This window comes from Prenolepis imparis, unplaced genomic scaffold (genome assembly GCF_030444845.1).
Source record: "Prenolepis imparis isolate NDT839.2.m4 unplaced genomic scaffold, iyPreImpa1.0 SCAF_11, whole genome shotgun sequence".
NCBI classification, from domain to species: Eukaryota; Metazoa; Arthropoda; class Insecta; order Hymenoptera; family Formicidae; genus Prenolepis; species Prenolepis imparis.
In genome coordinates, this window is record NW_028141169.1 from 11,617,538 (window position 1) to 11,635,880 (window position 18,343).

General features: G+C 31.5%; 1 protein-coding gene across 2 annotated transcripts; it reads right to left on the reverse strand.

The window, feature by feature from the left end:
• Positions 1-1,764: 1,764 nt before the first annotated feature.
• Positions 1,765-18,247, reverse strand: LOC145943028 (lamin-C). Of its 2 annotated transcripts, XM_083050224.1 has the most exons (9): positions 17,605-18,247; positions 8,420-8,732; positions 7,790-8,082; positions 7,304-7,498; positions 6,801-7,029; positions 6,482-6,703; positions 6,169-6,273; positions 5,531-5,588; positions 1,765-3,472 (listed from the first exon to the last, which is right to left on the reverse strand). In XM_083050224.1, the coding sequence occupies exons 1-8, from the start codon at positions 18,033-18,035 to the stop codon at positions 5,565-5,567; spliced, it is 1,812 nt and encodes a 603-aa protein (XP_082906350.1). In that variant the 5' UTR covers positions 18,036-18,247; the 3' UTR covers positions 1,765-3,472; positions 5,531-5,564. The 2 variants fall into 2 exon arrangements, with proteins under 2 accessions (XP_082906350.1, XP_082906349.1); XM_083050223.1 differs by lacking the exon at positions 5,531-5,588.
• Between the last annotated feature and the right edge of the window lie 96 nt (positions 18,248-18,343).

Sequence of the window (18,343 nt, forward strand, 5' to 3'; positions counted from 1 at the left end):
TACCGCTGACCCCATGCGATAGTAGCTAATTTCTATGAAAAAATATTAATAAATACTTTCGTCTATAAAATCATATCTCGACGTTATGATTATCTCTATTCACAAAAGATTCTTATAGATAATTCTATTTTGTTCGCACTTCTGTTTCAGATTTAAATACTGAATTTTTATGCATTGCATAATTAATTAATATATACTTCTTTATGTATTGATTGCAATGCATGCATAAAAATATGTGAATTAATTATGCAATGCATAAATATTCATTACTTAAATCTTTAACAGAAAACCAAAAAAATAGAATTATATACAAGAATCTTTCGAACAAAATATCTATGCTTCTATCAGATTCATGCGTCTGTACACACACATCCAACACACTGCAGTCTCGCGCGAGACTGACCGCAAGACTCTGAGCAGCGGTGCGAACAAAAAAAATAGAATTTTCTGTAAGACTGTTTTGATAATCGAGATAATCACAACGTCGAGACTAATTACGATTTTATGGACGAGAAGATTTATTAATATTTTTTTATAGAAATTAGCTACTTTAAACTCGGTTATTATTTTTGACAGTTATCAGCTGATTTCTGTCAAAAAGTATTAATCGAGGATAAAGTATTATCAACATTACTACTTTAATTTTTATAACGTATTATTACTCTGAAATTTAATTAGCAAATGAATGCTTTAGTAATATTTTTTGACAGAAATCAGCTGATTTAAGCGCCAATTTGTTAATTAAGTTTTTAAATAATATATTTTAAAAATTAAAATAATAATTTGTTTAAAATAATATGTTATGGTATTTTAAACTCGATTAATATTTTTTGACAGTTATCAGTTGATTCTGTCAAAAAAATATTATTATTTTAATAATTATTTTTTAAAATATGAAATCAAAGAATGGCGCGCGCGTAGCGCGCGCTTGTGTTGTTCTAGTATATACATAAAATAGATTGAACGTGCAATTATGTATTTGTTACTCTTAGCAAAATCCGTATTGTATATATTTGTATGCGAACATATAATATTCAATATGCGAATTTACTTTTATTAATCCGTGCTTTACTGATTTATTTATTGGACAGTTGCTGATGACAGTCCAAATTTGGGGCGAAAACATACAATAGATAATATTTGGGGGGGGAAAAAAAAAGAATAATTTGTACCGATTATATGTATATATATTACGTCTAGCTCTCAATTAACTTCCTTCCCTACCTGTGAATAAATATTCATTTATATATAAATAGATATTTATCGAAACTTACAAAATTATTGAAAAGACATACACTATTTTAATTTCTTTTATTTGATTGTTTATAGAGTAATGTAATGTGTACACTTTGAAATACATTATCTGTACAGTTCTATAGAAGAGAGTAAACATAAAAGATGCAATTTTATCGCCAAAACGGGAGATATACATTTTTAACTCGATGAATTTTATTTTGAAAGAGATGGAAATTATCAGTAGACTCTGTTAATAATTCATGCAAAAATACAATTTATCAATTCGATAATATAGCTATTTTTAGATTTTTTGAAACAAAGGAAATTTTCCTCTTTTTTTTTAATGATTCTATATACAAAATGTTTAGCTGATTTAATATGTATTTGCAAATGTAGAATCTGAGAACAATGTAATCTTTTTTTTCGTTTGATACTGTCTCTATCAAAAGACTTATCCTAACTTAACGTTTGCCTAAAAATAGCTGTGTTTTCACGCTATCGAAAAAAAATAATTAATATACGAGTACATTTGTACGGTTAATTTTTGTAATTTTTATTAGTATATAAATGATATAAAGCTGAATACAATTGAGAAAAATCATTTTGAACGCACAGTTGGGCGCGCGATTGTAAGAACAAATATGTTTCTCGCATTTTTTTCTTTGAAATATATTATTTCGGTACAAGAATCAACTGCGCATCAACGATATTCGCGATGCACAATTTCGCGCTCCTTCTCATCCTTGACATTTAATCGCGATTTTCAACTTTCAGTTAATGTCACTCAACATTGGAAAATGGAAACAACATTCAATCGAATGTTAGTCAAGCGTTTTCTTCGGGCCATCACAGAGTGACGAAACTGAGTTCATCCAACTGACAGTTATCATATATATTTAGCTTTCGCACAGTCTCACACTGTCATACTTAAAAAGAAAGAAAAAAAATACAAAAAAAGAGAAATGAATACTGACAGCCTAATCGCTCTATTGAATATTTGCTTTTTTTGGACATAGTAAACGAACATAAACGCAACTTACATTAGATATTATAAATTAAGACAACATTAAATCATTAAAACACGCTCGAAACATCATTTGTCCAATATTACAATTTAAATAGAATATAAACGGACGCATTAGCATGGCATTAGTAAATGTATGAACTTGTATGCAGCACGTAACAATGGAGAAGAAATTGGCTGAATGCAAGAGTTCCCTACCCTTAATAATGTCCGTCTATTCGACAATTGTACGGCTGTGGATTTAACGGAATATAATAATACAATTTTGTCTTTCTCTTATATATATATATATATATATATATATATAATAAATGGATTTGTAAATGCACCCTATTTCATTTGTTCGCCACACAAGATCCAGTTGTTAAGTTTGATTAAAATTCTTTGCACATCAGCTGAAATATACAATATCTTCTCTTTCTCATTAGTTATACATAGACATATATTCAACTGCGATAATGGGAGAAAATTATATGTATTCTATAATTGTAATATATATTTATCGTTCCTTTTTTTGCTTATTATCCTCTTTTTTAGAGTGAATATTAATAAATGAATTTTGTAGAATTTATTGTGTCTGACATTATACTCCATATTATGTATATTTCTTTATATTAATGGCACGATTTTTTTTTATTCTCATCAATTTTTACAAAGCACTTGCAAAGCTTCATTATCATAGAAACGAAGATCTTTTGATAATAATGTCAATAAAGAATGATGAATAGATTGATAAGATGCAGTTGAATGATGCACATCTTATGTGTAACTCTTACACATTTATTGCAATAGAATATATGTATCTATATTTTTCCATTGCAATAAAAAGTTTATATATTTTTATTGCTATACATACATACATATATATATATATATTATATATATGTACATAACATGTGAGAGAAGATATTATACTTGAACTGAGAAAAAATCAAATAAACAATTGGTTTTGTTAATATAAACATGTCACAAGATTTTTTAAATTTATATAATAATACAGTTTTAAGAAGCACCGCTTAAAAATTCATGAGAGTAAAAAAAAAAATTCATGTCATTAATAGAACAAAAAATTAACTTAGAGCATAATGTCAGAAGTATGAGATACAAGATTCATTTATCAAAATTAATTTAGAGTATAATGCATACTTAAGCTTATGATAAATTTATATATGTTTACATAATGCGGCAACGCTCTTCACCTTGTGGATCGCTCTGAAACATAAAACGTACGATGTTTCATCAACAAAACGAACGGAAAAAACGAAAAATAAATATGAGTAATTACCGCGGCCCCACAATTCGCTTAATTCACTGCGGGAATATTTAGCATGTTTATTTAGTTACATTTATAAGCGAATAATGAACCTTTATGTTAAATTTACACAGTGAAAAAGATGTGTATATGAAAATATGAGATATATCCTTTCGATGAATTATAACATTACTCTATTTTGCTTAAAATTCTTTTGCATATAACGTATTTAGTCCGCATAATCTCTATCATTTGTATACAATCTATATTAATGTACAATACATAAGTATACACGCTAAATTAAATTTATGTTATTCGTAAATGTTACTACGTAAATGTTCACATTTTAAATAAAGCAAAGCGCATACAGTTCCTCAAATTATACATCTTATAATTCGATTAGATAAACTTATTTCAATAATGAAATGAGCAACTGATATTTAGGGTGTGTGAAGTTGGCACCCCTATGTTATGCTATCATAGTTCTGTTAAGAGTTCTGAGTTATTTAGAACCATAGGAAGAGTTCTTGATAATTTTTAGAAATAGTTCCGGTCATTACGATAACGAAAATCAGTTTCAAAAAATCGGGGTGCCAACTTCACATTTTTTTACACATCGAGAAACGCGCGACCGTTGGTCACGAACAATCGAAGAAGAGCACTGGAGGTGGAGCTAGATTGGCACTGCCAGGTTTGGAACGCGCAACGATACGTCACGCTGAGTCGTAGTGGTGGGGCACTGTAGGGCTCGCGACGTGGGAGCTCGGCGAATCACGTCGCGACTACATACCCCCACCAGGTCGTAGTGGTGAGGCATTGTAGGAGTCGCGACGCAACGTACGTGCGAGGTTCAGCGAATCGCGTCGCGACTACATATCCCCACCAGGTCGTAGTGGTGGGGCATTGTAGGGCTCGCGACGCATCGTACGTGCGAGGTTCAGCGAATCATGTCGCGACCACTACGACTTGGTAGGGGTATGTAGTCGCGACGTGATTCGCTGAACCTCGCACGTACGTTGCGTCGCGACTCCTACAATGCCCCACCACTACGACCTGGTGGGGGTATGTAGTCGCGACGTGATTCGCCGAACTCCCACGTCGCGAGCCCTACAGTGCCCCACCACTACGACTCGGCGCGACGTATCGTTGCGCGTTCCAAACCTGGCAGTGCCAGTCTAGCTCCACCTCCAGTGCTCTTCTTCGATTGTTCGTGACCAACGGTCGCTGGTGGGGGTATGTACGACTTGTCGCGACGTGTCGTTGGTCGTTGCGCGTTCCGAATCTGGCAGTGCCAGTCTAGCTCCACCTCCAGTGCTCTTCTTCGATTGTTCGTGACCAATAGTCGCGCGCTTCTTGCCGGTCCGCCAAAGGACGAGTGTATTAATTAGCGTCTTTGGTGGTTAATTATCGTATAAATCCGATCGCGTCGCACGTACCAATATACTCAGAAATAACTCAGAAATAACTCAGAACTCTTAACAGAACTATGATAGCATAACATAGGGGTATCAACTTCACACACCCTGATATTTATGTAATATCATAAAATAAAAATGTTTGATTGTTCACTGAAATACAAAAGCTCATAAGCTAAAGATTTCGTACAGATCTCTAATATTCATAAATTAAAATTTAGAACTAAAAACTATTTAATCCACAAATTAATATTGAATATTCAATGTAAAAGAAAGCTTTAACTATTATCTATCTGCAAATAATATTTAATGAAAATATGTTTTTATATATATATATATATATAATCGTGATAATATATTTTTCAATTAAAGACAATGTGGTTAATTGATGGGGGATGATATAATAATCTTAACAAAGATTATATTAATTCTCATAAGGTATGAGATTTAGTTGTTAAGCGGTGAGTATCCAGGCAAAGTGCTGCATGAAAACCAACAAAATATGAAGCAAAATAATTCTTATACATTATATGAGTGCGTAATAAGATATTAATTATTGACAACGTAATGTTCGAACATCTGATAGGTTATAAAATAACTTACATAAAGTGCCCATCAGAGTCGTGTGCCCTCACCCTTAATACGGGTACAGATATCTTCTCTATGGAACAAGAAGTGAATTGTTGTAAAAACGCTACCCCCCGAAATTAGTTGTCTATAACTGCAACACTTATTCTGTATATCAACAAATCTCCAAAAAACACAAGTGGAAAGTAAGAAATGTCTGAATATTTACTTATACTCTTGCATAAATGTTAAATTGATCCCTGATAATGCGCCTTGAAAAATCTTCAAACAAATATTATTCTCACAGCCACATTGTCTTCTTTTAATGTTTAAGAATTTCAAAAAATATATTTATTTATTTTTGTGCTTGATGTTTATTTTTTGTATTGATTTCTATTGAGCATTTTTGTAGTTTGCCAGAAAAAGCATTTTTTTTTACATTATTGCAATTGTTTACTAATTACAATTTTATACGTCAATAGTATATCAAAATATTGCTGCAGTTAGGATATAACACTGACATATATCAGCATTATATTATTACGTTCAATTTCTGTCCTAATGACGTCTATTACTCTTGTTTTAATTTCAAAACTAGTTTAAAGCTTTCATCTACGATACTTACAACATTCAATGTAATGCGTAATGCAATAAAACATTTACTGTAACCTTACCTGTTGGTGATGAAGTTCTTCCGATGGTCGAAATCCCATACTTTCCCTGTGTCGGGACAAAGATGTGGCCAACTGCTGCCTCTTGCGCTCAGAAGTTGCCATTTCCTATTAAAAAATTAAAAAATGTAAAGTTTGTTCTTAAATATTTTGTATAATACTTTAGCTAATAAGAGATCTGTTTCTATTTTGGAATTTAAAGATATATATATATATATATATATTGTATATATACATATATGTATATATATATATTGATATTGAAAGGAAAAATGCTTATTTAAGGATTAAATGCATGATAAATGACGATGCATACCTCTCCTTCGTTATTGATCAGAGTCGTAGTCATGTTATCTGCTATAAACCACTTTTGACCCTTCATAACGATGTTGGATGGTGGTTCGTGCGTTGCGCCAATATCGGCCGACCATACTAGTACGTTAGCACCTCCTTCGAGTTTCGCAGTACGATGAAATTTGAAAAGTGTTTCAAGAGTACCAGCTTTACGAATAATCTGCCAGCCGCTCAAACTTATTTCCTGTTGCAGAAATTATATTCGATATGTAGCACTATGCGTTATCCGTAATTCAAGTAAAATCGAACGCAAAAATTGTTCCAAAGTTTTCAGGCCTTACCTTGCTGCCCTTATTGGTGAGTTTCACAAATCGTCCTTGGGGATCCGCTTCCATAATCTCTACATCACCCCTAGCAGTGCCTGTAACGCTGTAATCACTACTGCTGCGCTCTTCACTTTCTTCCAATAAAGTGCGTTTCCGCTTGCCGCCTCTGAGAGGAGTATGTCGGGACGGTGTTACTCTACCAGCTAGAGATGTGTTCGTGGATTGTGCAGGAGTGATGTTTAATCTGGGAATTAAAGAATAAATTAATATCTAACATTTACATTGAAATAACACCGTGTAGGAACGATATAATAGCAGATTCTGGATTCAATCTCGTCTATTTCACATATGTCTCTTAAGAGGCTAACAATGAAGGATTGAGAGCTCAACAAAAATTAAATATTTATTAAAATAATTAAAATTAACTAAAATAAAAATAAATTAAAATAAATTTAATTAATTTAAAAAAAACGAAAATAAGGATTTACTATTCAAGAGATTCCAATATATTGGCTCACCTAGCCTCCTCGGACTCGAGCATCTTACGATATGCAGCGATTTCCAAATCTAGCGCCACTTTAATGTCCATGAGATCCTGATATTCTTGCAATTGCTGAGCCATTTCATCTCGCATACGTGCTAATTCCGCTTCCAAACTAGCTACGTTTTCCGCATGACGAACACGTTCGTTTTCTCGTAAATTTTCCAAATCTCTGTCGAGAGACACATTTATGTTAATTGAATACTTAATTATCTATAGAAATTTATAAGTGCTTTATATTTATTTTGCATAAACAATATTAATTAGATCAATATATATGTCAATTATAAAATATTAAAACATTTTTCTCATAAGATCATTTAAATCGTTTCTCTTCCATATTACCTACTCTTCTTGCTTATTTAATAAAAATAAAATATAATGTACTTGAAGAAATAATATGTAACTATTGACACATAAACTTTATTTTATAAATGAAAAAATTTTGTATTAAAAAAATTACCTGATTCGTGCATTAAGCGCATTGTTGGTCGCTTCGAGCTCGTTGATTCTTGAATTAAGTCCCTCGATTCTAGAACGCGTTTGCCTTAACTCTTCGACTGCCATGCTGGCAGCTCCACTATTACGCTGTGCATGAGAAGCCAAATTCTTGATTTTATTTTCATACAAAAGCTCGATTTCTTCTCGATTAGCCCGCATTTGCGCTTCATATTGATCGCGTAACTCTTGTAAAGATTGTTGCAGCTTAGCCTCGTATTGCTCTGCAAGGCGTCCATCTATTTCGGATATCTCAACCTAAAATACAAAATCAATAGATAATTAATAAAACTAACACATAATATTATAAGTATTGTTTCGACAAATTTTTTAAATTATTACATTAAATTATTATATTTAAAAATAAATTTTTTTTTTAAATCGACAAATAAAGCAATATTTACAAATTTAAAACTAATTGTATCAACACTGATAAGAACTTTAACTTATTTTTAGTCTTTTCTATTACAGTTCTTATTGCCAGTTTTGAGAAAAACTCATCAATTAACTGTTCGTGTAAAAATAGTAATAAATGAACTATATCTTTGTAATGATGACAGTTTCAAGAACCGCGTTATTTCCAATAATCACTTACTTGTCGTCTCGTACGAGTCTCCGTAAGTTCTGTCTGGTAAACTTGATCCTTGAAACTGATGTCTTCCTTGAGACTCTGAATATTGTTTTCTAGATCGATTCGCTGCAGAGTCTCCTCCTCCAGGTGTTTCCGAGCATCGTCGAGCAGCGCTTTCAACCGATCGATTTCTTTCTCCGAATCCCGATCTTTCTCGGCGAGCTTCTTGCGCTCGGCCTGCGATTGATTGAACTGCGATTGCAAATCACTGCAACGCGTTTCAAATATCATTGCATTTCGCTCAGCTATTTGAAAATCCTTTATCTTCTTATCCAATCTAAAAAAATATACGTTAAATAAATATTAGTCATATGCATTTAAATTACAAATATATATATATATATATATATATATATATATGTATATATATATAATTTATCAATTAATAAAATAACTTTTATATTTCTCCGATGTGAATACATTTATTATCCTAGATATTTTACTTTAAAAGTCGATTTTCGAAAACGCTTGCTAAGATTTCTACGAACTGTTTTTATTCGATATAAGAAATTTGTGAACATGTATTATCATTCATTATAATTTGGGAAAAGACATATCCACCCAATTAAACCTATTACATAAGGTTTTATCTTTCATGAAGGATTAGATATACATTTACTAATAAATAAAAATAAATTAAAATTCTAATTACTTGAAAATTCTTATACTAATATTTACATTATGTTTTAATGGATATTAAATAATGCAAAAAGAGATAAATATTAATCAAATATCGTATTAATAATAAATAAAAGACTAAGAGTCAAACGGTTCTTGCAATTTTGCTTAAATATAAAGAAGAATTTTTGACAGCTAATTTTATACACAAGAGCGAGTTTCATTGACCCATCAACGATAGGCTCTATCTTTCGAATCTTTCACGAAGGTTCTTTTGACATAAAATATTCGACATCGTCTCGTTATCCTTGGCCTACTGCTTTAAAACGGGTAACATCGAATGATGATGCTAATTTCCTGGAAAACGAGATTTATTTTCCTTACTGATGTGATATCTTCGGAATGTGTCGTGTGTGATTTTCACGGCTATCAATTCTCGTCTCTCTTTTATATTAAACCGAGAAAATAGTTTAGCTCAAATAATGCATTAGGAAAAAAAAGATCAATAAAAGGTGAAAAAATTTTTTCATTTTCTTTTTCCTTCTTTTTTTACTTTCTTTTTTCTTCTTTTTTTTCGCGGAAATTTCCCGGTTCCAAGTAACGTGGTAAATGCAATTATTTACGCATACAATGTGCGATATTCATTCGGGATGTAATCGACATTATGACGAATTCGTCTTCATTTATTTACAGTATTTCGCCGAACATGTGAGGGACCGGGTGGACCAGGCGAGGAGAGAACGCGCTTCTATTTCAAGCTGTGCCCGACCCACATCGAGAATTTTATTTTCTCCACCATGGTGGCCCGGACTGTTGTCTTAATATTCGTCCGGTTGCCGCACAAAGATCTCGCGTTAAAAGATTTCTTAAAGGAAAATCATTAAAAAACGATACACGATATAAACGTCAGTCAAGTACGATTTATTGTATTGTAATGTTATTATTTATCGCGATATGTTTTTAGTTTGCTTGATCAGATATTATTAATAAATATATTCTTATTAATAAATATATTAATTATATTTTAGTATTATTTAATCGATGCTTTATTTACGTCAATTAATTTATATTTAATATTTTGTGAAAAAAAGTTGCATTAAACAATAATAAAATGTTAAATTTTCTATCGTATATTAATACAATGTTATGTTAATTAATACATTATTATACATTTATTATATTTACTATATTTCTGTAATATACAATTTGTAAATTCTGTCATGCATCTGTAAATTCACTTTTATAATATATCTGTCACTTCTATCATTCGTAAATTCTCTTTCTGACATTGTCTTATAACACTGTCTCAAGTTAACTGTTAAATGTGCGTTTGTGATAAATTATTATATTAAATATGCAACACACATGTGTTAACCCGCATGTTCAACGAGGTTGGACACCACTGCTCTAAACAATCGCTAAATAAGGAAGGCAGTCTCGGGATTAATATTCCTTAGCAGGGGGTGATGGTCGTCGCCCTCGTCTTCCCTCGCAACCAATCGGAGCAAAACGAGACAGACGAGACACTTCGAAAGTGTTACAATGTTACAACCAAATATGCATGAACGATGTTACAAGCTTTACAATGTCAAATTTAATTGCGGACTGATCGAATATATATAATTTTGCGCTCGCGTGATTAATTGAAAAGCAAAAAGTGTAATTTTGAATCTTGTAATTACTCCTCGATTATGTCACAAATGTGTAAAAAATATGTTTTTAAATTTGTTAAAATAAATCTATCCTATAAACACTTTCCACATGTCAATTCTTTTTTAAAATACTTTTAATGCCTATATATATATATATATATATATATATATATATATATATATGCTTTTAAAATACTTTTAATGCCTATATATATAATATTTATATATATAAACTAGTTATTTTTTAAATTAAAATAAAAAAAATATATATGTATATATATTAATTAAACAATTTTAATTAAAAAAATATTTTATTAAGAAGATTGATATTATAATATATAATTGAAGATTTGATACTAATCCAAAATGAAGATAGCTGATTGGATTTGCGTAAATAATTTAATTAATTTCAAGCAATCAGCAAATCAGACAATGGCCTAAGATGTCGAATTTGTCTCTAATCAGATGATCATCATATTATATGTATATGCGACACATCTTGTATATAATCTTGAACTTAGAACGCGATTCTCGCGGCTCTAAAAATGGTTTTACGAATTTCGCGAGCACACAACGCTGCAAAATGGTTAATATATGACAGGGACATATGATGTCATCCTTGACTTCGTACGACGTTCGATTCGTGGCTCCGAAATTTAATATTTAAGCATCGAGAAGACCGTCGATTAACGCAATCGTTATCAAAATAGATATCACATCATGCATTCGATAGTTTTGATTCCGACATATATTCGCAAAATAGCAATATGCCAAAAAAAAAAAGATTTTATTATAAACTATTCGTGTTCTATATTTTTGGTTTTATTTTATTAATTTATTTTATCTTTCATTTCAGATAAAAGGAAGTATATCTTATTTTTTTACAAAAAATCTAATAGAAAGTATCACTAATATAATATTAAATTCTATCAGAATTATTATTAATATGCAGATCAAAAATTTTTTTTTTGTGTTGAAATTTTGCCCTTTTATTCGTGAAATACGCATTGCATAATAATTGCACGTATGTGCATAAGCAATAATTAATATTTAAGCGTGTCACCGACATTACGTAAAAGTAAAGAATGTGCATTTATCGCAACTGGATGACATTACTTTAGTTTTAAAGGGAATGACAAAACCGAAAAGAATTTCTTTTTCTCAAGAAAAATTCAAGGCCTTTGTTATTTTTGAAGACAATGGTATGAAAAATGATGAGGTTTTTGAAAGAAGAAACTTTAAAAAGAAACGTTGTACAGAATATCTCGCAAGGTATTTTTATTGTTACTCATATTTTAAATCGTATTTTTTGCGAACATACGAATAATAATTTATATTCTTCAACGAATTTATTTTTCTATTGTAAAAAATGTTTCTCTTGTTATTTTAATTTTATATTTATTTTTTTTTTTCAAAACCTGCATCGCTTTTTACAATTAAAGAGATTAAAAGATTCAGGAAAATGCACAGCAACCCCAAAAATATCAATCCAAGAAGAATAAACAATAAAACGCGAGATACAATTCTGCGAATCCTATATACACACAGGCAAGATTACCATAAAATCTCAATTTTAAATATTCGCGTTCTTTGATTATCAAGCACTTACGTCAAGCACTTACGTCAAGCACTTACGTCATCGCATTTTTTTTTTTACGTGTCCAAAGACCACTTTTGTGAATGCTATAGGCCTATAAGCATAATTAAGAGCCGCCTATAGCTGCATAATGAAGGGCAATTTTGGTCGCTGACACAATTCCTTTTTTTCTCTCTGGTTCTTACGAGACATCGAGACAAAAGAGTCACGATAACGAATACAATATGGTATTGTCTGTAAACAATAACTGAATCGCGAGATGTTATTGATAAATCATGTCATTAAAATGACATTGCCAAAAAATGTCATCTTTTGTATGAAAATGAGCCTATGGCAAAAATAATTTCAATCGATATTTTATGAATGCGTTCTATTAATAATACTTCATTCATAATTCAATAATACTTAATTCGATACTTCAATTAATAAATATACAATATACAAATTAATTTGTAATGTATTGTAATTAATTTGTAATGTAATAATGTAAAAAACAATATACAAATTAATTTGTAATGTATTGTAATTAATTTGTAATGTAATAATGTAAAAAACAATATACAAATATACAATATACAATTAATAAATATCCAATATACAAAAAAGACTCCAATCGATATATCGATTTATTTCGCAGTGAAAAAAAATATTTTGAACTTCGAGAGATGAGACCTGTGCGATAAAAATGTAATTTCGAAAGATGCAGGTGCGTCGACGATGGAAAAAAATTGGAGGAGCATTCCTGACCCTTCTGCCTCAGGTAAAACCGGACATGACAGATGCTTTACGGGAAAACTTACTAGTCGTGTCGTAAAGCATTCCGACAGTAACGGTATATCAGAGAACACCGTAATTTCTGGTCTCCATGAAACCCTAAGGTACCTTTAGACTTCGATCGCAACTTGTAATTTAGACACACCTTACGCATTACAATTACTTTAAGCATGGAATTGTCGCTTGTGTATAATAAATGCAATTTTGCGTATTTATTTCACGCGAATGAAAAAGATGAAATGTGAAAAGATGAATTGTTCACCAAATATCTTTTCTATCTGCACATTCAACGTGTAATGTTTTTACTAATTTTGTAAAAAAAAAACAAGATATATTCTTCTTCACTAAGATAAAATATATAGTTAAAGTAATTAATAAAAGAAGACAAGACATGATAAACAATTTATAATGAAATCTTCTGTTCCATTTCATTACGATTATTAGTTTGCGAATAAACATAAAGAATTAAGGGGAAACAACATTTTAAAGTCTGAATGAGCGTTTTCTTTATGAATTATTTTTAAAGAACACAAACTTTGGTAAAATATTATTGATTGGGGATTTAAATGTGCATATATTGGACAATATTTGAGATTCTTTTTTTATTACTAAACTTGATTACAAATTTTTTAAAAATAAATGAACAATATTTACTATTTTATTATATAATTAAATTATATAATTTTTAAAAATAATATTTACTACTTTTTTCACCCCAAAATACATTCATTTTTTATCGAAATTTTAAAACTTTTTGTTTCAAAGTTTGTTCATTTTTCCAAAAACTATTATAATTTAATTTCCGTACATTTAACTGAAACTACACTAATATAGATGAAAAGATAATAAAATTGTTTTTTCTCAGATAAACTAAACGTGAACAAAGTGGAAAATCGTATATCTAATAATAAAAAATTCTCAAATATTGCTTAATATATAATATGCACATTTAAATCCGCAATCAATAACATTTCAACTAATTGGCGCGATTAATCCTCATAATATGAGCGAAATAAAGGGATGAAAATATATATAGTAGTAAAAGTTTCTACGAGTTTCACTCTCGTACGGATCGATCGATTCTTCCGACAATGAATCAAAAAGAAACCGGATGTGTATATGTGTATATACAGAGCGTGTGCAGGAACGGAGTCAATGTTTTTAGGTCAGCTGATACGACGTCTCGCGCACCCGCTGACATCATCGCCGCATAGTAAGCGTGACGTAATCGCTCGTAGTAACGTCAGCGGGGCCCGGCCTCCGTTCATCCTTCTCGTGGACGCCGTTCACGCCGAAAATGATTTCCTTCCTACACCGAAAACCCTCGGTCTCCTCTATCCTTTCTTTTTAAACCCACTTCTCGGATGATTTAGCACAGATTCTCGACCTCGAATCCGATTTACAATAATAACTTCTAATATATTACAATAATATATATGAAGAATAAATATTTGAAGAATCAGAATACGGGGGTATAGATAAATATACTTCAAAATGCGCATAAAAAATAAAATTATAAATAAAACTTTCTGTCGCGAATTGTAGATCATTTAAAGCGACGGCTACAAGTCTACACGGAGAGAATTTTCTCTTAGAATTTAAAATCATGAAAATCATCGTGGTGATCGTGGGACAATATGGTATGGAAAGAATTTTATGAGAATTTTTCTGATTAATATTTATTACAATAAAAAATAATATCTATCACAATAAAATATAAAATATGTTTGATTAATTTTATTAAACTGTATAGTTAAAATTAGCTTAACATAGCTAAAATTAATCAAATATATTTTATTGTGATAGATATTATTTTTTATTGTGATAAATATTGATCAGAGAAATTCTCATAAAATTCTTTCATCAAGATTACCATGATTTTCAGGGTAAATTCTAAGAGAAAATTCTTTCTTTGTACCTTGGATGATCTGTGACTCGTGACAAAAATTCTATGAATATTATGTATTCTGCAAATTTACGAAAATTATTTGAAACATCAAAATACTTATATATGTATCAAAATATATTACATAGAAAATTATGAATAAAATTCTGTCTTAATTTCTGTTGCAAATTATATCTCCTTTCGTAAATTTTTTTTACAGCTACAGTGTATTTTGTATATTCTTAAAATTTAATATTTCTCCCAATTTATCTTGTTAATAAATAATATATTTTCAGAAAAAGCAAAATAAAAAAAAAGAATAAATCTTAATCTTTTGGTTAATTTTATATCTTCCTTTATATTTATTTTAAATATATAATTTATTTACTTTTTAGTTTCCTCTTTATTTAAGTTGACAAATGTATGTTTCGTATTTGCGTTATTAAAATCAATTGACACATCATTTAAGATCTTATTCTGTTGACAAACACACATTCTATTGATAACACGTGACGCATAATCGTCCGCTGATTATTAAAGTCTGATAATACAACAGATATCGATTCCTTTTAACCGATGAGTCTCTGTTTCGCGGTGAATGAATTAAAGGCCTTTATGAGGATACTATTCAACAGCACGCAATAAGGCAAAAAGATAACAGAATGGCACAAAAGTATCGATCGAATACGGGTTGAGAATATCGAGCTCGCATATAATGCACGTTGCTAAGATCCCACATTGATCTAATATCTAATTTTATCTAATTTTATATTCGTCCATTTTATATCATCCTTTAATATTAATTTTTTTTATATCTTGCACATGTGTAAAAGATTGGACAAAATATTTAACTACGACATAAAATGTCCCAAAATATACCGGGTGTCCCATTTTAAAGGACCCACTCAAATATCTCAGAAACACTGCGTTAAATCAAAAAATGTTTCCTACAAAAGTTGTAGGGTTTCGAGGGGGACATAACATAGTAATATTCATATGACCTCGGGCGGCGTCTCCAAGGTCAAGTGAAGGTGAGAATAAATTTTTTTAATGAAAACCCATATTTTTTATTATAACATCTTTTTCTACTAATTAATTTGAACAACTTTTATCTGAAGCATTTTTTTATTTTCTTCAAAATTCATTCTCACCTTCACTTAAGATTAACCTTCACTAACCTTGGAGACGCCGCCCAAGGTCAAATGGATATTACTATGTTATGTCCCCCTCGAAACCCTACAACTTTTGTAGGAAACATTTTTCGATTTAACGCAGTGTTTCTGACAATGAGATATTTGAGCGGGTCCTTTAAAATGGGATACCTGGTATATGATACATAATATACATATATGTAGATATATTTAATTTCTTATCATAGCAATGCAAAATAAATTAGTCTACTATCTGTGACATATCAGCAAAGAAATATCAGCAAATGGACGTTGTAGCGAGCGTGTGTCATTTCCAATGACAATTCTTATCTGATAATTCCCCAGAAATTACTGACAGTCAAGAAATACACTAATAGTCCATAATATTCACAAGGACGATGTAAACATTTTGTATACATATGTAAATTGAACAAAAAATAAAAACACTCCGATTCCCCTTGTAACTATCGAAATATCAAAATAATATTCAGATATGTATCGATAATGAGCTTCAATAATTAATTAATAAATTGATAAATAATTAGTTATGAAATATTAATAAGTAAATATTAATAGAATGTGTGCTTATCAACAGAATAAGATCTTAAATGATATATATCGATTGATTTCAATAACGCTAATACAAAACGTACATTTGTCAACTTAAATAAAGAGGAAACAAAAAAGTAGATAGATTATATTCAAAATATATGTGTATTATAATTGAAAATATAAAGAAAGATATAAAATTAACGATCCAAAGATTAAGATTGATTCTTTTTTAAATATTAATATTAGTGAATAAATTTATAATTGTAAATAATATTTTATAAATAATAAATACAATATTATTTATTAATAATAAAATATTAATAAATAATATATAATAATAATAATAATAATAATAACTTAAGATCCAAACAATTGTGCGTGCTATGAGAAAATATGCAAGAATTCATAATATATAAATACACTCGATTCTAAATTCGTGTCATCGTTATTTTAAGCAGCGTTAATTTCCATATAAATTATTCACGATCTATTCAGTTAGACGTTGCACATTCCTATGTGTCATAAAATTAAACTCGTATAGTAAATAATATAATTAAATATAAATAGTGGGAAAAGCGCGCGCGAAAAGAAATGTATACACTTTACAGAGACTGAATTATTTTGAGAATAGGGGAAGAGATTAATGGGAGACATTTAAAATACAGACACTCGGTTATAAATATGTATATGCATATACATATATGAATGTGTACGAAGCACATATAAATCATGAGATCTCATGCAAGATTCCGCCAATAATAATTCGTCGACATTGATTAAAGTCGCTCTTTTTAACGAGTATGAAAAATAAAACAATGTGGAAAAATAGGAGAAGCGCTCGTGGACCTTAATAAACAGCGGAGAGTTCTCGCAGCTCGTTATGAGAAATGCGGAATGGATGAAAATAAGAGGTCACTTACTTGCTCTTAAAATCCTCGTTATCGTCCCACAGCCGTTTCGTGTCGATCTCGAGTTTGGCTCGTTCCCTCGCGGTCTCGTCCAGCAGCTTCCGCGCGTCCGAGAGCTCGTGCTCGTACATAGCCTTGATATTGGATACCTCCCGGGTGACCGTCTCCTGGGTGGTCTGCACCTCCCGGGTCAGCCGGGAGTTCTCGGTCTCGAGGTGCCGCACCTTCTCGATGTAGCATGCTAGACGGTCGTTGAGGTTCTGAAGGTCTTGCTTCTCCTGTAGCCGCGAGTATCTCGTAGGGCTGAGCGGGCTGCCGGGTCGCCGGCTGACGATCGGCGTCGACGTGCTCGGCGGCGATTGGATGCTGCTCGAGGACGAGGAGGCGGCGGCGGCGGCAGCCGCGGCCGCGGCCGCTGTCTTCTTGCTCGATTTCGTGGACATTACGTTGCTGAGGAGTCGTCTGTACCTGGCCTCTCTCCCTCGGGCACGTCCGAGAAACGAACTCGCGTGCTCTTTGTCTGGATTCCGCGGATCAAATCGCGCTCGCACACCTCGCAGCTAAATGCGCACTACTGGTACTGGTCGCTACGAAAGGAACAGCGCAGCCAACGGTCAGAGTACGCGACGACGCCACATCACAAGCCGGGTTTCGCGCCGCCATTAAGCGGGAAGATGCGCCGCGGCTCGCCATTGGTCGAGGGGCCGCGCGAGCGGCCAATCGCGTGCCGCGACGGGGACGAGCGCGCGCA